The 20,220-nt window shown below is 39.7% G+C and overlaps 1 protein-coding gene across 1 annotated transcript in view; it reads right to left on the reverse strand.

The window, feature by feature from the left end:
- psme4b (proteasome activator subunit 4b) overlaps window positions 1-20,220 on the reverse strand; it is a 44,357-nt gene that overhangs the window by 2,822 nt on the left and 21,315 nt on the right. The window contains exons 20-46 of the mRNA XM_026178405.1: window positions 18,403-18,560; window positions 18,036-18,131; window positions 17,820-17,875; window positions 17,629-17,685; window positions 17,492-17,547; window positions 17,291-17,389; window positions 17,136-17,198; window positions 16,761-16,856; window positions 16,199-16,330; window positions 15,466-15,675; window positions 15,235-15,371; window positions 14,565-14,618; window positions 13,641-13,770; window positions 10,979-11,060; window positions 10,543-10,696; window positions 10,003-10,069; window positions 9,785-9,910; window positions 9,385-9,537; window positions 9,163-9,267; window positions 8,114-8,205; window positions 7,811-7,942; window positions 7,413-7,615; window positions 5,586-5,671; window positions 5,285-5,413; window positions 1,976-2,131; window positions 907-1,045; window positions 561-694 (exon numbers count right to left, since the gene is read on the reverse strand). Coding sequence (XP_026034190.1) covers window positions 561-694; window positions 907-1,045; window positions 1,976-2,131; window positions 5,285-5,413; window positions 5,586-5,671; window positions 7,413-7,615; window positions 7,811-7,942; window positions 8,114-8,205; window positions 9,163-9,267; window positions 9,385-9,537; window positions 9,785-9,910; window positions 10,003-10,069; window positions 10,543-10,696; window positions 10,979-11,060; window positions 13,641-13,770; window positions 14,565-14,618; window positions 15,235-15,371; window positions 15,466-15,675; window positions 16,199-16,330; window positions 16,761-16,856; window positions 17,136-17,198; window positions 17,291-17,389; window positions 17,492-17,547; window positions 17,629-17,685; window positions 17,820-17,875; window positions 18,036-18,131; window positions 18,403-18,560 — 3,102 coding nt within the window. The remainder of the gene's footprint in view (window positions 1-560; window positions 695-906; window positions 1,046-1,975; window positions 2,132-5,284; window positions 5,414-5,585; window positions 5,672-7,412; window positions 7,616-7,810; window positions 7,943-8,113; window positions 8,206-9,162; window positions 9,268-9,384; window positions 9,538-9,784; window positions 9,911-10,002; window positions 10,070-10,542; window positions 10,697-10,978; window positions 11,061-13,640; window positions 13,771-14,564; window positions 14,619-15,234; window positions 15,372-15,465; window positions 15,676-16,198; window positions 16,331-16,760; window positions 16,857-17,135; window positions 17,199-17,290; window positions 17,390-17,491; window positions 17,548-17,628; window positions 17,686-17,819; window positions 17,876-18,035; window positions 18,132-18,402; window positions 18,561-20,220) is intronic.

Here is a 20,220-nt window from a genome sequence, read left to right on the forward strand (position 1 = left end):
CGTTGACTTGCCAAACACTGACATCTCTGACTCCAAATAACCCCAAATGTGGGGCCACGATCCTACTTTGACACGTGAAAATATGAACACCAGGAGCTCATGGATACGGATATCATCATTATGGATATCTCCACCTTTTAAATACAGCCTATGATTTACAATAACCAACATATGTGTCCTTTACTATAATGGGCAAAATATAATATTTCTACCAGATTCTATTTTTTTCCGACTAATCTTTCCGGTAACAGACATGTTAATCAATATTTTTACAAATACAATATTTTAACTGTATTTTATTGGATTTTCTTTCTCATCTTTTTCACTTTCCTATGGGAGAGGCACTAAACCATCGTCATCATTGGCTCCACACCACTATAATGTATTATTCAAACTCTGCTCTACGGATTACATTGTATGTATACTTCATGCCTGAAGTAAGACCAAAGACACAATTTTCTCCTCAATTGGACAATGAAATTGTATTCTTTCAGCTCACACTGTTTTGAGCTAGATGTTTATATATGAGTGTGTGTGGTGGGGCTAATGCGTGCGCGCACCTCTATAGGCTGTGGATCATTGAGATGGCTGCTCAGGTCCATCAATATCTGAGGCATCCAGTCTGGGACATCATAGGGGCTCGACAGGATGCACGCACTGAGGCCGAGCACTCCAGCATGGCGCCGCACTAAATCTACACACACACACACACACACACACACACACACACACACACACACACACACACACACACACACACACACACACACAAAGGGAGAGTTGAAATAGCTCTTCGAATCTCAAGGTTCACATTTCCCCTGGGATAAGAAAGGGTAATAGGGCAAGTATTATTGTGATTGCCTCACTGTGCAATTGTGACGTGCACGGAAATGTGTGTGTGTGTACCTGTAGAGGCCAGCTCCCCTCGGGCCTTGGGGAGGGAAGTCTGACTCAGCGTCTGGAGCTGTGTCTGCAGACTGGAGTCCAGAGGGAAGAACTGGCACTGCAGTAAACCACTGAGGGTGGTGCATGCCATGTCCCTCACCTACAATGAGAAGGAGAAAGGCGGGACAGGAAGGAGAGAAAGAGGGAGGAAAAAACAGGTCCTTGAAGATCAGAACTGACAAATAAAGAGTGCTGTGGAGAACACGAGGCATTTTTAGAGGCAAGGAATGCATGTGCAATTTATTAAGGGAGGCGAGCCCAAGGAGATCGGTGAACAGCAAGGTACACGGGACAGATATAAGCAAAGGAAGGGGAGGAGGAGGAGGAGGGATAGATGCTGAGCTGAGCTGATGTAAAATTCAGTTGCAGAACATCACTGCCTTCCTGCATCACTTTGCATAAATTATGAATAAGCTCTGAGTGATGGTTGAGGCACTGTAACAGACAGTGATACGAGGACAAAGCATTAATCAACTCTACACTCACACAGTTAACAAAATATTAAGAGAAGGACCTGTGTTGGTAATTTAGACAATTCAATTGGAGTGCAGGGGTTATTGATTTTCACCTGTGCTGTACATCCAGATCAATAAACGTAGACAGTTTAAAGGGTTTAAAAGCAAGACAAGTGGGACATTGATTGCTCAAAAGCTGACATTACTCAATATTTCAAGAGACTTCTGTTCTCCGAGAACCAGTTGTAAAGCTTTTTTTTATTCGATTCAATAAATAAACATTAGTAAGTAATTTAGAGGATTTAAAGTCAAGACAAATAAACAATTATTTTGAGTTTAGCTTGAATCTTATTTTTAGATCGTCCAAGCTGCCACAGACAAAGAGATTTCAGGCAGCCACAGTACTCAATCAACATCCCTGTAACTACAGTGAGCACTGAGACAGACTGTTATTTTTAAGCAATAACTGTGAATGGAAAAGATGGATTAAGGTTTAGGTTAGAAAAGCAGCCCTTTATTATCTCCTGACAGAGATCCCAGGGGCTGTGTTAAACCAGCGCTTGTGAATACGTTACCTCAAGCTGCTCATCTAGCAGCAGCTGCATCACCAGTTTTCGAATGCGGAGAACCTCAGCGGGCACACTGAGCAGAGTAAACAAATTGTAGAAAACCATGATCTGGAGGTAGGTCAGCACTGAGAAGCGTGCATGCCATGACCTGCTGCCTGCCATCTAAGGAGAGAGGAGAGAAAGAAGGGATGAGATAATGAGAGACAAGTTGGAGTTTGTACTGATGCCCGAAAGGCCCTGAAGGTGATATATTGCTCATAAAAGATATATAAACTCGAGTACACAACATCTATATGTAATACTTTCTCTTTTCATGCAATTAAAATCTTTCAAGAAGCATCTGGATGACTCTGTGAGGCTGTGCCTGCGCAATATAAGTATGCCAACATATTCATAATCGCACATCTATTTCACTAAGTATAAATATACACAGAATGTGTATAAATAAGGGTATACCGTATACACCTACCATATTCTATACCACATTCTACACCACTTTGGTGCATTTGGTTAAACTGTCTACATTTTAATGCAAAATAAAAACACAGATTGCAACAGAAGAAAGACATTTTGGAATCTGGTGCTGGCCATACCAGCAAAGACCTAATAAACAAACAAACGGGCTAATATATATCATATTTATGTTGTTTCCTGATGCTTCTCAGCTGGGGTTTACAAGATTTCACAAATATCTACTCGTTATCATCCAAATCAATGGTTATCATAATAAATATGTAAACAGGCATTCTTATCATGACTCTTGACCATCTGTATCCATAAACTAAAATATAACTTAATGAGGAAAAATTTTCATCCATCTGTCCATCCATCTGGGTTCAGGTTACCTGAGACAGCCACACCTCCCTCCCCGTAGCCACCTGATCCAGCTCTTCTGGGGGATACCAATTAATTCCTAGTAACCAGTAAAGTGACATAATGTCCTCAAGGCATCCTGGTTCTGCCTCCTGTCGGTGAGGCATATCCAGAACACTGACTCCTTTCGATGTGGAGGAGTTGTGGCTCTACTCCAAGTACCTTCTAAATGACCAAGGCCATCATCCTATCACTAAGGCTAAGGCTAGCCTCCCCTTTAAGGAAGCTCATTTCAGCTGCTTTTATCAGTGATGGATGTGCAGCCAAACATGAAGCAGCTAAGAAAAAAGGTTTAAAGCCTCATCTCAGGGCTAGTTTACCGTGCTGAGCTTTTTGTTTTACAAATCAGATTTGAGAGTTGTCAGCATGTACAAATAAATACTCCAGAGGGGTAGCCAAGATGGTAAGACATGCTTCAGTAAACTATGTAGGAGTGAATGGCATTAATATCGAATAAATTATTTCATTTATTAAAGGTAAATAAACCTTTTTCATGGCACTGTAGGCAGAACAGTACTTTTCTCAGTGTAGTGTATGTGCTTATAAACCTTAATAAATTAAAGCTCAGACCTGATGATGACTGCATGAAAAGTCAGTATAAAACCTGCTACAATCGATTCTGAAAGTCTGTATCAAATTTCTGCTGCCTACAAATTACCATAAACAGTTGTTGATCTGCAACTTTTCATTGTTTGACACTGTTGATTACTGTATTTTAAAACTTAGACTCTTCCAGTCAGGACTCTCTGGGAGAGCAGTGGCATGGTTCTCAAACTACCTCAGTAACAGGACTCAGTGCATTAAATCTGACGGTCTATGTTCTGACTTTGTTACAGTGCACAACGGAGTGCCACAGTATTAGGTCCCCTTCTATTTATCATTTACGTAAACAATCTTAGTCTACATGTGCCAGATGCAAACTTGCACTTCTATGCTGATGATACAGTTATTTACAGCTGTGGTTCAACTCTTGTCCAAGCCATTGACTCCTTGCAGAAAGCCTTTTCTGCTGTCCAGCATTCATTACTTCAGCTTAAACTTTTTCTCAACGCAGACAAAACAAAGCTCATGTTGTTTTCTAAATCAAGGAGACGAGCCCAAACAATCCCATCAGTAACCACTCTTGAAGGTAATAAAATAGAGTTGGTTCACACCTATAAATATCTGGGAATCTTAATTGATGACTCGCTTACCTTCAAACCACATGTAGAGAATCTTGTGAAAAACCTGAAGTTAAAACTGAGATTTTATTTTCAAAATAAGTTGTGTTTCTCTTTTAATACAAAGAAGCGGCTTGTTGCTGCAACATTCTTGCCTGTGCTGGATTATGGTGTATATATGAATGCTTCTGCTCAATGTCTTCGAATGGTTGATTCTGTGTATCATGCTTCTCTGAGGTTCATCACTAACTGTAAATTTCAGACTCACCACTGTGAGTTATACTCTCAGGTAGGATGGCCTGCTTTGGTAAGTCGGAGGAACTCTCATTTATACAGTTTTATATTTAAGGCAATACTTGGGTTGCTGCCTTCTTATATATGTTCCCTGCTTGTAATGAAACATGCTGGTCGGTATTCTCTTCGTCTGCATGGTTACTTATTGCTTTCTGTTCCATTTGCCCGAACTGAACTTGGTAAAAGAGCTTTTGTCCATTTAGCACCCTTGGCCTGGAACAAACTGCAGAAGGAATGGAAAATGACTGAATTCATTTCATTAAGTGCTTTTAAATCTAAACTACGAATCCTTGAGGCCAAGTCCATAACATGTAACTGTTTCAATTAGATTGATTGTCATTTTAACTGACTTTTTTATTTTTATTTGAATTTTATTGAATTTTATTTTTTATTTTATTCGTATTCTTTCACTTATTGTTGCATGTGTGTTGTTGCTGCCTGTGTTTGAGTAATTTTTGTAACTGTGAGACATCTGCTGCTGCCTATCTTGGCCAGGTCTCCCTCGAAAAAGAGGTTTTCAATCTCAATGGGATCTTCCTGGTTAAATAAAGGTTAATAAATAAATAAAATTGTGCACAGCACCAGATCCACATGATAACCTTTTGGTGTTCGATCAAAAATAAAACAAAGCAATAAAGTAAGGATTTCCCACCAAATGAAACTATTCCTTTAAAAAACTGTTTATACCCAGGACTTCCCAGAACATAAAAGATTTATGTTTAGGTGAAGGTGAAACTAAAAAAATGTTGCAATGCTTCCTCATCCCTTTGATGTGAAGGTAGTTTTAGAACCGCTATTTCACAACAGGGGTACCACTCACATAAAAACTCACCGCAGAAAATCTGCGAGCTAATTAAAATAGCATAGGTTGTTTTTAGTCTAACACAATACCTTGGGAGATTAGGCTTGGAACATTGACAGCAGGCAGGTGAGGCAGTTGTGAGTGTGTGCTTTTGCGAGTATTTCTGGATTTGTGTGTACATATTACCTCTTCCAGTGCAGCCAAAACCAGAGGGATGTGCTCAGGATACAGCAGGCCCTGAGACATGAGAGAGAGACACGTGCGTGCATCCTGCTTCATCTCATCATAGCTCTCATCAATCTCCACCGGGGCAATCTGCAGGGGGAGAGAGAAAACAGAGAGAGAGAGAGGGAGAGAGGTAGAAAGACAAGGAGCAACGCACCATTTTGAGTAAATGAAGAGAGAAATTGAGTTTAATGGGCAAGTAAGATTGAGTGGGTAATAATGCTGTGCTAGAACCTGTGTGTGTGTGCGTGTTTGTTCTTACCTTGAAGAGTAGAGGCAGGAGCTGTAGCTGCTGTTGAACAGGAGTGGTAAAGGTTCGCCCTGCACTCGTCATCAGCCATTTTAAGACTGCAAATAGCACATATATACACACATAAACACACAAGGAGAGTTTGAATTGCTGGCAAATGATAAAAAAAACCCCACAGAACTGGAGCTGCGTGGCTCTGGTAATAAAACACAATCTATCATTATTTAGTATCTAATGACTTGTATAATTCCACAGCCAGATATTTGTCTGTATAATGGAGATTACAGTAATAACAGAAACCGAAAGAGCAGCAATGCACAAATACTGAGGCAAAAAAATGAGATCTAAATTCAGTCTGTGGCAAGCTACAAAAAAAAAACGAAGCAGGCGTGACTACTGTAATACAATAAAATCTGCAAAAATAGTTACAAAATCTTTAAGTTCAAATAACATTCTATCCTCAATCGCTAGGTAATTTTTATATGTAGAGGTTTGCATATGTGTCTCTCTATCTTTCACTGGAAAAACATTCTGCATAGGTATTAGTTTAAAGTATTTAACATTATAAAACTTTGCCAGTGGTGCCTATCCTCTTTCATCTAATGTAATCTATATAATGGTCTCAAGAATCATTTAATCACAAAAACCTCTCATGTTCAAAAGCATGTATTTTACCTCATTATAACTGAATGTGAATTACTATTTAGGGTTAGACAGTTGAGCTGACTGTGACTGTTAACTTTTTTCTATTTAAATGATTAATCTGCTACTTGAAGGTATTACTCCCTTAACATGTGATTTTCAGTAAATTAGAAAATTCATACACAATAATATAAATAATTGACCTTTGACCTCTGTGTTCATGTCGTCTGCCCACCTGCCTGCTCATTTTTATCTTTATGTTGAAATACCACTTTCATTTTTTAATCAGTAATTCTATTAGCGGTTTTAACTATTTTGATTATTAATTCACAACAATTAAACTGCTACTTTTAAGGTTTTCATACTTTCCTTAGATCGTTTCACGTATTTCTATTTCAGCTAGCTATTTACATTTTTATTAGTAACACCTTATATATGTTTTTAATCAATGCTGGTAACAATTGCAACTCTTTATCTGTTTTGTCTGGATAATACATTACTCAGCCATACAATTAACTAATAAATTCAATTGCTCACCTACATCACTTCAAATTTTGAATTTTTATTCTTTTCATTTCAGCAAGCTACTATCTTTGTAATCAAATTGTAGTTCATATTTATGTAGGTTGTGCCAACACAACACAGCTAGACTCAAAAATGGCAAATTCATACTTCTGACTCTTTGCTGCATTGTCTTTCCACTATAAATGTTATGCAGGAACACTCCTTCATCGAAAAGACAATTTGCTTCGGAATGCTTGAAATTTCATTTTGCCTGAATACAATTGGTTAAATTAGACTAGCCTCTATGACGAAAGCAAAATCAATATGAAATGTAGTTTAAATGACTTCCTTATGTGACCTGGACAAATTACATATTATACTAAAGAGACCTATCCAAATATTGAGTTGGACTCCTTTCCATAATTCCTTTTTGACATGCTTGAACACACACGGGCGAAATTTCCTATCGATCTACACCTCACTACCGTTTAAAATAAATTTGAAAGGTGAGATCAATGAAGAATCACAGCTTTTAATTTGGTCCATCTAGTTTTAGTATGACTGTCTATTTCACCAAGAGAACAAGCTTATATAGCAAGAGAGAGAGAGAGAGAGAGAGATGCAGCCACTGTCTGTCCCTGGCCTTCCTGCCTAAAAGACACACAGTTTACTTCTTTTCATCCACATTCTGACCCGTCTTGAGTAGTTTGACAGCCTGGGTGCGCTCATCTGTCTCCTGGGTGTTCTCCTCGTGTACGTGGTTGTGGATCTCCGGCTCCGCTGTGAGGGGCTTGAGTCGCTCTAGGACCCGTGTGATGAATTCTGCCACATGGGGGGAGGTAGTGGGCCGGGTGTGGGGCAGAGCCACGTCTATCATGAAGATATAGGTCAGGACACTGGAGAGAAAAGAGCACAAAAAGGGTAAGGGAGCAGAAAGGGGAGAGATGAGAGGGAAATACAGTACGGGAGCAGATGAGACAGAGTTAGAGATAAATAACGAGCCTCTAATTTGAACAACCCAAACAGTACACACAAGCTAATGAGATTAACTCATTTAGACACAATTATGTAATGCAGAATAAGTTCTTCACCTGCCAATGCGCTCCCTGACATTTTTATACACCTGGGTGAGTTTGGGCTCCAGGTAGGCTAGCAGCCTGTGCAGCAGTTCAGAAACTCTCCACTGCTGCTGAGCCAGACCTCCCTGAAGCACATACAGCAAACTGACAGAGACAAAGAGAGGGGGCAGATGGAAGAATGGGGGGTCGTTGTGTTATTGCGGGCATGTCTGCTCAGCATACGTCAGCTCAGGTTACTACTGCAGCCTGAAATCAGAAACCTCTTAAATACTGCAAATACTTTGTATGCAGTTATCATGCACACACATACATTACCTGGCATCTCTGAATGAGCTGCCCTCTCCGCTGAGGGGGCTCTCCATCAGCAACTCAAACAGCCAGTGGAGTTTCCTGGGTTCTCTTCCCTCCTGTTGGACAGCATTCAATACGAACAAAAATAATTTTCATTGGCTTTTTATTGTTTTGTTTTTGCATAGTCATAATAAAAAAACTGGATAGCTCAGGTATAGCCTTATGCCCTCATTGTTCCAAACAGCACGTTTTATGCTCCAATAAGAAAAGGCAAGAACAGGTTATGGTAAGCAAAGCCGTTCTGTTTAATTCAAAGGAATGTGTAATGAATAACACAGTCAATAATGCAGCTAAATGGACTGTCATTTATACAAATACCTAATCAGCCAATCCAGTGCATTTAGGCATGTAGACATGATCAAGGTGACCTAGAGATCAATTTAATCAGAATGGGGGAGAAAGCTGATTCAACCATCTCTAGGGTTTACAGAGAATGGTCTGAAAAAGAGAAAATATCCAGTGAGCAGCAGCTTCTGGGAAAAAATGCTTTGTTGATGTCACAGGAGAACGGGCAGACTGCATTTCTTTCTACACTCTGGGCCCCTTAGTACCAGCTAAGCATCGCTTAAATACCGCAGCCTATCTGAGTACAGTCCTCTGCCTGGTGAGTATAAATGCTTAATAAACACAGATTTAGCAGACCTAATATCTAATATCTCAACTTGGTTTTACTTGTTAGGGTAGCATACTCGCATTAACACTAAACATAGTCAATCAGTTGTTTTCACATACAATGCATACAATAGTACAAATGTGAGCCAGCACTGCACTACCATAAAGGAACAATAATAGAATAGCAAGGAAGAGTTTGTGCTTTAAAAGGTGTCGTCAAGGCAAATCTGACAATTTTCACATGCTCTGTAGATTTTTAAAATATCAGCTTCTGAACATCTTATTTAGCAATTAAACAAAAAAATGTTTTTTTTTTTGTTTAACAGGGCTTGTTATACTTTTTATAACAAGCCCTGAGTTATCTTCACTATAGTGGATTTGTATGCATGTGAGCAACTCACACAAGCAGTAGCGATGCAGGTTCCCCAGTCTGTGTAGGTTTCCACTGTGATGTTGGTTAATGCCGTCTTGATCAAAGGGCACAAAAGCTGCCATAACTTTTCCACCTGAGGCACACGCACACACATACACAATAATGGAAGTTTTTATTAATATTGACTCTTCTTATCAAAAAGTGGTGCAGTGTGTACGTTTCTCACTGTGTGTGTGTGTGTGTCCAGTACCTTGCCGAAGCTCCAGTGTTTACTGCCTCTGATTAACCCTGCAGTAATCTCACACACACAGCGCTGGGAGCTCTCATGGGGGTCACTGGCAAGCTGCTCCAGGTGAGGCCGTAGTAATGGCAGGAATGCGTCACCATAGTTACGAAAGAGCCCCTGCCAATCAAGCATGAACATGTGAGTTTGTGTGTGTGTATTTTTACCAGGAAAAAAGGGAGAAAAAAGGAAAGCAGGGTTTTGTTTGACGCAAGTAAACCGCTGCATGATGGAGAAAAATGAATCACAAAAGTTGATGATAGAAAATGCAGCACTGTGGAGTTCGATTCAGCCTTGGCTAGTGTCATTATGCTGCGTCACTACTTTGTATAAGGTCTGTCAGATCGATTGAGGATGACAACTGCACCTTGAAGAGGAGAAAACGTCGAGGGTTGAAGCTGTCCTTTCCTTTCCGATCCTCCAGAGAGAGAAACTCGATCAGCTGATCAATAAATTCTGGGTCCGAGAAGTATTCAAAGATGATCTTTTCACCCTGTGTGACACACAAACACAGCCAAAATGTAATAATAGGTATAGAGAGGCTTCGCTGAATGATTCTGTGTGTGGCCCTGTATGAGCACGCACCTCACTCATCTCCTCGTATGGCAGGTCATCTTTTGGCTTTTCCGAAGATGCATAGATCATCATTTCTCTGAAAGGAGCAGGAGACAAAGAAGAGGCTGCGATGATTTATAGATAACAACACAAAGGAAAAATCTGGATAGACACATACTGTCTTCAAACAAGCAGCAAGGATAAATGAATGATTATAAAGTCAGTAGTCAGCAAGGCGTCTGAATACCAAGACAGAAGACAGGCACCCAGCGCTATACTTATACATCAATTCTTCTATCTAGGCCAGACAGTAAGTCGTTCCGTCAGCCTTATCTGGGACAGGCCGTGACAGAAGGCGAGTTCAACACCCTGCTAGTTATCCATCCACTCAGAGCCGCGTCATCCGGCACTTAGCCACACACGCATAAACGTGGTCACAACGCCACAAAGCCAAGCATCAAATCAACCACGCAGTTAAGTCAATCAGCTACTTAGCTCCTTGCAAGCAAGCAGTTAATCAGCCTTTCAGTTTCTACATCCAACGCCTCATCTCTCAGTCAGGGTCTTCACCTCGGCCACGAGTAGTATCCCCAGTGTGTCTTCTCCACAAAACACTGAGAGTCCCACTTTTCCTGAGTCAGAGGTAGGTTGTTGCTGTCGTACTGCAGCCAGCGATTTCCCTCCCGATCCCCCACGCACAGCCCATCAGTTTCCTCGATCCCACCTACAAATACAAAGCAATAACAGAAAGCACCCTTTACACTCATACACAAGAGTGCTATTAGTCTTATTTGTGGGGGGATGTGTGTTTGCGGTGGAAAGCTCTTGTGGTTTATAGCAATTTTTAAAGCAAATTTAGATGTTATTGTTTCAAAGTGGTTGATTTCAACTGATTATAACTATTATCTTATTAAAGTTCGAAACTAAAAATCCTGCTTTAGAAATAAACATGAAAGCTGAATAATGTAGTTGGTGGTTGATTGTGTGCATTTGAACATAAACTCACTGATATCTGATGGCTTTACGGCCACTTTCTTACTCAGTCGTTTCAGCTGCTTCAGGATACCAGCCATTGCCGAGATTGCAACCTAACAGGTGGGAAATATTACCCAAAACAAGAGTGAAACAAGTTTATCATCGTAAGTGTTGCCACAAACTGTAGTGACCCTACTTGACCTCTACAGGGAGACAGTTTTAGCCACAGTCACAGGGGATCCTTTAGGGCCAGTAAAAGTGCTGTGGGTATTAAAAAATGCTGACACTACCGGCAGTCGTTTGATAGCGAACTGGAGAACAGCCTGGTCTCAGTGTTGTAGCTAATCTTTGAATTGCTTCTGCTTTTTATGATAGTTTTTGTGTCTTAGCTCCATTAAATTGCACTTTTTGCACAAGTCTCTTTTTGCTTAGCTCACACTCTTTTCTTTTGTCTGCGCTGTTCAGTTATGCTTTGGAGAGGTATGACATTTTGCTCAATCACACACCTGAATACAAACAAATAACTGTAAAAGTGAAACTCTAGCTGTGTTTTCAATAAATTCTACACTTTGCATGAGCCGCTTTTACTGAGAAAAAAATAAATAAATAAAAAGAAATGGTTGTTGAATGTGCAGATGACTAGACTGCAGTGCAAAAATATATATAATCATAAGATCATTCATTACCTCTTTTTGCAGTCATTGTAACATTTTTAAATTTTCTCTTTTTTCATTATTAAAAAGGAAGAAGTATTTTGTCTATATTTTGGGTAAGTAGCAGTAACTGCAAACTGTGTTGCAAGTTGTGATTTGAAAGCACAACAGATTCTAACTGGATTTCAGTGACACTTGCAGGTATGTTTACATGCTGTTTAATGGTCTGCAGCTGAGCAATTAATTATGTATCCTGCAAATTGATGTGAGCACAGCGCTTTTACACAGCAAGTGTTCGGTTATCCAACAAGCTAATGAGCAGGACAAGAGAAGTTAAATAAAAAAGGGGATTTTAGCCAGAGCGCTAATGTGCGTTTTTCAAAACCTGCAGCTCTCACGTTGTGTAGCAACTGCTGTCTGGCTCAGTGTGACCACCTTCTGTGCTCGTGATCCTCTGCTGATCTCACAGCCTTATAAAGATCTAGCATTTTATCCCATTATATGTGTATTTGTCAGTATTGATGAGCAAATTGATTCTTGACTCATGCCCAAAAACACAGTGTCTGGTCTAGGATTAAATCTGATTCCTCTTGTTTTTGTGTAGTTGCTTTTAGTCTTTGTGGCACTAATTTGCAAGCTGCTAAGAGAGGAACAAAGAACAAGAGATATTTTTCACTTATTCAGATTTCAGTGATAATATAATAAAAAAACAATTCAATTTTAAGTATTGTGCAGTTTATGCTGTGAAAATGGAAATGGAAAACCTTGACCGTGAGTTTGGGTGAACAGCCACATCTATTTCCAAATCATCACACACGGTGTTCCACAGGGTTCTGTTCCGGATCCTGTTTCACTTGTATTCCATTTTCTCTCTTTATGTCAGCTTTTGTGATCATTTACTCACATCACTTATCAATGTTATGCCAGTAATATTCAGCTTTACATCACTTTTAAACCTGTTTTTTTTATTATTATTTATCTTTAAAAAATCTTTGAACTGTTAAAAAAAATCATGAATGTTAGATTATTTACTCCATCTGAATGAAAATAAAAATATAGAGATCATTATTTATGCCCCAGACAGCCTGGTTCCCCGGGTTATTGGAAATCCAGGATTGCTCTCTAGCTACGTTAAAGTACACATAAGCAACCCGGGGGCAAGTTCTGATAAAGAACTGGTTAAGGGTCTGGTTCGTTTTTGTTTTCATCAATTAAGAAATATCAGTAAACCTCCCCGTATTATATCTAAATGTATATCTAACTCATACTTTTGTTTTATCTCGTTTGAACCACTGCGACTCAGTCTTCGTCTCCCTCAGTAAAACCTCCTTGGGTCTACAGCTTGCACAAAAACGATGCTGCAACAGATCCTTCAAGTGCTCTCACAACACACCTCTGCTGACCCCACGGCTCCCCATTAGATTCAGAATTCAATTCAAAATTCAGTTTTCCACCTTTAGGACCTTGCATGGTGAAGTGCCCTCCAACATAACTGAACTTTTGTAGCCATATGTCACCAGCAGGACTCTCAGGTCTTATGATCAGGCCTTGTTATCCTTGTTATCCTCAAATCTAGACTAAAACCTAAAGGAGACAGAGCCTTTGCAATTGTAGCCCCCTTCTTTGGAACACTGACTTCCTTTCTATCATCTATAAACTGAGCAGATGTCAAAAAACACCTTAAGCTTAATTTTTTTAAAAGTAGCAATCAGGTGGCATTTCATTTTATTTTATTTTATATTTGTTTGTATGTGATTTGTGAAAGGCACTATATAAATAAATTTACTTCCAAGCTTACTAAAATCTGCCTAATATGCCTTGCAATGGTAGGAGCTCACTGGTTCTTCAGTCATATGAGCTAAAATTACTATTAATTCAACCATAATGACTCTGATAATGATCTGGGTTTTCATTATAGTTCAGCTTTACTATAAAATGCTCGGATTCCCTGCTATCTGACCCTGGCTTGTCTGGAACATACAGTGTACTGGAAACTTCACATGAACCAAAGCTCATACAGATATACACATACACACAGACCTTGCGTATGCTGATGGAATCATGCACGAGGCTCTGTGTGAAGTAGAGGACAGCGTCAGGGGGAAGTGGGTGATCTTCCCTCAACAAGAGAGATAGCCAGTCTGTGGCCATGTGCTCAAACTTCCAGGGTCTGAATCACAGGCATATATAAAAAAATAAAGAGTTGGTAATAATAGAAATGCAGTTCTATGTCTCAGCTCTATTTTCTACTGCCAAGCATTACAAGCAGCACAAGCAGACAGCGTCACATCCTGGCTTCTTTCCATTGGCTCTACATTTTCAAATTGATTTTAAGATTCTACTAATCACTTTTAAAGCTTGTCTGGGCCTGGCCCCAAGCTCCCTAGCAGAAATGTTGACTCCGTATAAGCCAGTCTGCAGCTTTAGATCGTCAGGTGGTTCCCTTAGGGCTACTCCAAACTCAAAGCTTAAATCTAAAGGTGCTTGTGCTTTTACCAGCAGGTCCCCTCAACTCTGGTCCCCTCAACTCTGGATGACCTACGGTACTATGTAGCTTACTCATGCTGTTTTCACACAGAATCTTTGGACAGTTTTCTGGAGACTTGGTTTGGATATTTTCCAGGTTTCACATGTAGCACACAGAAGGAAATAGTCGGTTTCAAACATATTTGCACTACTGGAAATACTTCCTTGGTTTAGGCAAGAGAGATGGCTCGATAAAGCTTGCAGGAGGTAGCACACATGACATTCAATGTATTTTTTATGGCGGAATTCAACATCACTTAGACTTTGTACTAGGGACTTGGCAGGTCAAAGACGGATCAATGTCAAATCCGACTGTATTGGATATTTGGCTCTTTGTGCACCTCTGTAGCGTAAACAGAAATGGAAGTTTATGTGTGAAAACAGCTTTAGTGTATTCTAACATCTCAAAACACATAAACAGTTGGAGAGAAAACCTACAAGTCTCTGTCTTCAAGGCAGTCCAAGAGGTCATTGACTAACTTTTCATATTTCCTGTACAAAATAAAAACAGGTGTTGGTTAGTAGTACCACCCCCGGCTACTAAACTACCAAAATTTTATATATTACAAACCTAATAATATATTATAGGAATATTCGGGTTTTGCAGACACATGACCACTAATCACGTAATGTTAACTTGTCTGCCATTTTCAAAATGTGACAATCATGGTGCCAACATCAATCAAGTGATCAACTGCATTAGGGCCCAGTCACACAGACTTAGAGCCTGGAACCACTGGTGTAGAGGGGGAAAGTATTCCCAGACTGGCTATGGCGCTGAGGCACAAACCTTCTGCATTTCCAGTTTGCTTCATATATTTTCAAGTAATTAGCAAGTATTTGCAGAAAAATTTACCCCCCCCCCCCAAAAAAAAAAAAAAAAAAAACTACAGGTAAATGTGGCAACCCACCAGCAAACCAAACCATTTCTCCCAGCAACCTCCACAAGCCACTGCCAACCTGTTAGGGAATACACATTTTGGCCTAGCAGCCAGTGGTGGCTGTGTCATGTTCAATATGACAAAAATATAGAATCTTCATGGGATATCATGCGAAAAACTTCAAAAAGACTTTCAATGAACAAGAGAAATCTACTTGTTATCCCTACCGTGCAGCAACCACATTTCTAATTCGCTGACGCTGAAGCCCTTCTTTTATCTCCTCTTTGGATGGTGCTTCTAAACAAGGTGTGGGATTTTTCGATTGTGCAATCTGAATGGCTACTTCTACACATCCCTCAGACACCTAGAGGTAGAAGTGGGCAAAGGGGAGCAGCACACAGTTACAAAAAGTATCAGGTGATGGTAGCATTTTGATGGTTAATGATCACTTTGCTCACAGTGAAGTTGACTCCGATAGTGTCATGCTGGCGAAGGATCCTGTCAGTGATGTCATCAAGCAGACGACCGATTGAGGGTTTTTCCAGGCTCATTGTGGGTGATAAGCCGCAGCGGACCAGAGCGGGCCACACCTGCCCAACCCATTCCCAGTCCCTTGCACTGGCCATAGGAATACCACTGTACATACCCAGAAGGCAGTACAGAGCACCCTGTGAAAAAAATGGACATGTGTACAAACATTAAAAGAGATACTAGGTGTATCTTTGCAGCTTCAAAAATTTGCAAATGATGGTCATGTTTTTTAAATATTTAGAACATTCTTGTGATATTATGTAATGATACTATAAGTTATGATGATGATAACTGTAAGTGTGCACTTTTGCAATGTGCTTAAGAAGCTAAACATGTTAAATCTAATATTTACGTGTTTACATTGGGCTCCGCAAGTGCTGAGTGATTTTGTGGTTCTTCACAGTTCTGGGTTCAGTAACATTTGGAGCATTGATTGGAAATTTCAAGGCGTCTCTATGTAAATCTTTATTTGGTTAAACAGTTATTCTCTGTATGGGTTATTAACATGTGGAATTATTACTATTAATTTTATTGTGTTTTAAAGGCACTAGAAACCAGCAGAGGACAAAATTTAGCACTACAGATGACGTTTCAGCACCACAGAGAGTGACCAGTATGGCAAACAAGTGATGCATTCCTATGTGTTTGCATGCACAGTACCTTAAACTGCTGCTGCGTGACACCAGTGTGTTGTGGCGACAACAGTTGTAGGATTCGGGGAATGAGGTCTCTGTAAGAGAAACTATAGGTTCCCAAGGCAGCCATAAGCACATTCTGTGCCCTGCTGCGTACCTGCAAGGACGAACACGCACACATAGTTTTACAGATGCACATGCATGCATTCTCACACTTTTTCGCTAATATCAAAAGTGCCATCATGAATATAGAAGTCAGCAGATCAGTTCTTCATTAACTATTTAATTAACTCTGTCAAGTTACGTGATTTGTTTTGTTTATTTGTGGTTAGCAGGCCTGCACAAGCAGTTACAGACAGACACATTTTGGAGGTGATCCAAAACTGAATTGGGACGATTTGGAAGATTTTGTCATCATTATTAGATGGGACATTTTAATATTAACAAATATTAAAATATAATATAAAAAAAATCACACACTAGTCCAGATCCAGAGACTCAGTTCTTGCATGGTGTATAAGGAAGGACGTATGATGTTATTGTTACATGATTTTTTTAATGTGTGTTTTACTTTATTATTTTTTTACCTGGCTATACGTGCTGGTAGAAAGCAGCAGCAGATCACAGAGCAGATCCTGATGAACCACTTTATATTCACTCCCCTCCACAACCATCTTTCTCATCTATTCACACAAAAATACAATCTTCATTTAAATTCTAGATTGCATGTCAATTATGACTTTTTTTGACATCAGACTTTCAGTGGTTAAGTAAAAAAATATGATAATATACTGAAATATCTATTAAAAAAATGTGAAGAAAATAGTGTTCTCAGTCAAATTATTACTGTGTTGTTTTGGTGAATCATGAGTGGAAAGTTATGTTTACACCGGTAATGTGTACCCTTTCAAAAACCCACCAATATTTTTTTCATGACCAGGCAGTGTTTTTATTAAACAAACCTCATGCTGGAGCAAAATCCGGTCAATGAGTAGAGCTCTAATGTGCTGCTTCTTCCCGAGAAGCTGCAAAAGTAAAAAAGCAAAGTATTGAAATCACCTTGTAAATGACTCATTGAAACAAACAACCAGTAAGTTTGTGTACTTTTCCAACTCACCCTGTTTTCCATGGACTTCTTGACGAGAGTGAAGCTTTTCCAGCGTGAGTCAAACTCCTTCTTCTGAGTGCCTCGGAAAAACATGAGGTCACTGATGATCTGCAGTCAGGCAGACAGACAAAGGGTGCTGTGAGACCTTTGCAGGCCTGCTGCAGGATAAACTAACAACATTTCATATAAAGAATAAAAAGAGAAGGATACCTTAATAATGACAAACAGTGACTTTGTATCATCCTCTGAGTGCTCTAAGATGTGATCTGGATTAAGAGAAGTGGATACAGGTAAATTATGCAAAGACATTTCAACTGGATTGTGGTGAAGTTAAAATCTTCACTCACGTAGCAGCAGTCTCATGGTTTGGCAGATGGACTCTCGGTAGTTCTCCCGTGAAGCATCTGGAGGGGGAGGGATAGAAGAAATACAGAATCCCCGTATGGGCACAGAATACAGGATGAGTGGCCGCATTGCCAACAGAAAATAATGGGAGATTGAGTGTTTGTAAATATGTGTTATGTGGCTGTTTTCATACCGTAGTCAACACCTATATACAGCTTGACCTCCCCAAGATTCACCATGGAAGAAACTCTGACAAGAAGCAAAGTGTAAGGAGCAAAACGTGACAAGATTGCATGATGTTTTTGTTTCATATATACATATATATATGTGTGTGTGTGTGCATGTGTGTGTGTGTGTGTGCGTGTGTAGGGGGTGTGTGTCCATGTGTGTATGCAGGTATAGGGCTCACAGGTCGGATGCGTGTGGTCCATCCAGTGGGGGAAGCAGATTTCCAGCTCCAAGAAGGCAGTGCTGCACAATAGCGAGACTCTGCAACAACTCCTCTCTGGGAATCAGGCAACACATGAGCTCACTGAGCGCGTGTGTTTATATGTTCAAGGAATTTCTGAATTTCTTGGCAGCTGAATTTAACATTCCCCTTCTTTACCCCTAATTAGGCTTAAAAAAATACAGATATTTAAGACTGAAGTCATGTAATTTATGGAAGCAGGCAAAGCTCATTTATCACTAATGACAGGCTACACCTTTATTTGTTATCTTTGTGAGTTTGCCTAATTGCGTCTGAATACTTAAAACTGAGAGAAATGACAGTACACCTGCTCATTGGCTGCTCTCCAGAGACGTGGCCCTTGATTCGTTGCAGCTCAGGGTGCAGGAGGTGGGACAAAAGATGGAAAACAAAGCTTTCCTCCTCCGGTCCAGGCACGTGCCAACACACACCCAACGCTGCCACATCTCCTGGTCTGCCCCAGTCCTGGAAAGTCAGGCAGAACATTTTGTCAGATAGTTGTAGAGGGTGGCTGCCAGTTTTTCCACTGGAAGAACTGTCAGTTAAACCAGCACAACCAGTCAGCCTCAAAACCACAAATTTGTGTCATCAACTGGTATTTAAATGCTTAAACACGTTAAGCATAAGGTCAAAACTCAATGGAAAATAGGAAAAAAATGACGCAAGAGACTGGTCTACTATCATATGAAAGCAGCTGAATCCAACTAGCGAAGCACTGAAATGAAATTAAAAAGAAATTCAAGGAGAATGAATCTTAAAGTACAGAATCGGTGACTGTGAACTGCAAATGAAAAGAGGTTGGTATTAGAAATGAAAAAAGAAAGTAAAGCAGTGAAAAACAACAGAGGAACATAGCTGTAATTACTGCCATCAAGTCATCAAAACAAACACAAGAGCCCAGCACTCCTGCGCCAAAATATCATCAAGATTTTTTTTTTAAAGAAAAAAAGAGTAATCCAGACATATTTTTTTTTCCCTCGGGGAATGAAATAAACAGTGAAGGAGAAGGAGCTCAGCAAATCTCCAGCTGTCATAAGGTATAAAGGACATTTCAGACCTTGCATTAAAATGTAGTAATTTTGTTGCCTTACAGGAATTTTCCGTAACTTTTAAAGAGAAAACTTCAGCACAAAAAGAGGACTTGGACTTATCCAGGTATCGTCATATTTAACCCTGGGTTTTCAGTGTTATGAAGGCGATTCACTTCTCAGCTGGTAACATTACCATAACAACTTCATGCCATCTTCAAGATTAAAAGATTAAGATTAAGATTTAAGATCAACAGGTATGAAGTCACTGCCTACTAACCACTTAATAATCTGGAATATAGCATCACCAATCTGTGATGATGCCTCAGACCTCTGTGTACAGACTGTAAGAGGATCTGCTTTCATAATAGCGTCTAAAGCATTTCCCAGATGAGCATCAGTAATAAATATAGATTCTTAGATGCAACTTTAGTGCTGCATTTTCCTGTTGGCTACAAACAATTTCATTACTCTATAAGCATTAATATATGATCTTAAAACCTGTTGACAATTGACTTGTTGATCGAATGCGCAAATTACAATTAAATCTTTAATATTTAATCTTTACTCTCAGACACTGGAACTGCAGATGAACAAATAAAAACTAAAACTGTCTCACGCACCTCTAAATGTTAATGGAATTACAACTGAGTATTAACAGGGAGCATTGATACCCTGTTAATTTACACACTCAGCATTTTTGCCGATTTTCCTTCCTGGCCTCAAATAGGACAGATTTTATGAGTATAGTGCATGTTTTCCACCCTTGGAAAAACTTTTAAAGACACTTTTTAAAGACACTTATACCACTAAATTGTCAGAAGCAGCTGTGTTGCTTTCAGTCTGTACTATGTGTGTAAGCTCCTTATATTTCCAAATCGTATAGTTATATCTTATTTGTAAAATCAGTCAGATCCAACACTTGTGGCTTATTTGGAAAACCTTGTGTTAACCCTGTATTCCCTTTTTAGATTTATAATCACCTTCATGAGATAGCTCAGCCTGATTGCTAGAGGTGAGCAGATTGACCCAAATATCCATAGTATTGATACCAACGCTGGTATTGGTAGTGGATCGATACCAGCGCTATAGGACTG

This window comes from Astatotilapia calliptera, chromosome 8, assembly GCF_900246225.1.
Source record: "Astatotilapia calliptera chromosome 8, fAstCal1.2, whole genome shotgun sequence".
Taxonomy (NCBI): domain Eukaryota; kingdom Metazoa; phylum Chordata; class Actinopteri; order Cichliformes; family Cichlidae; genus Astatotilapia; species Astatotilapia calliptera.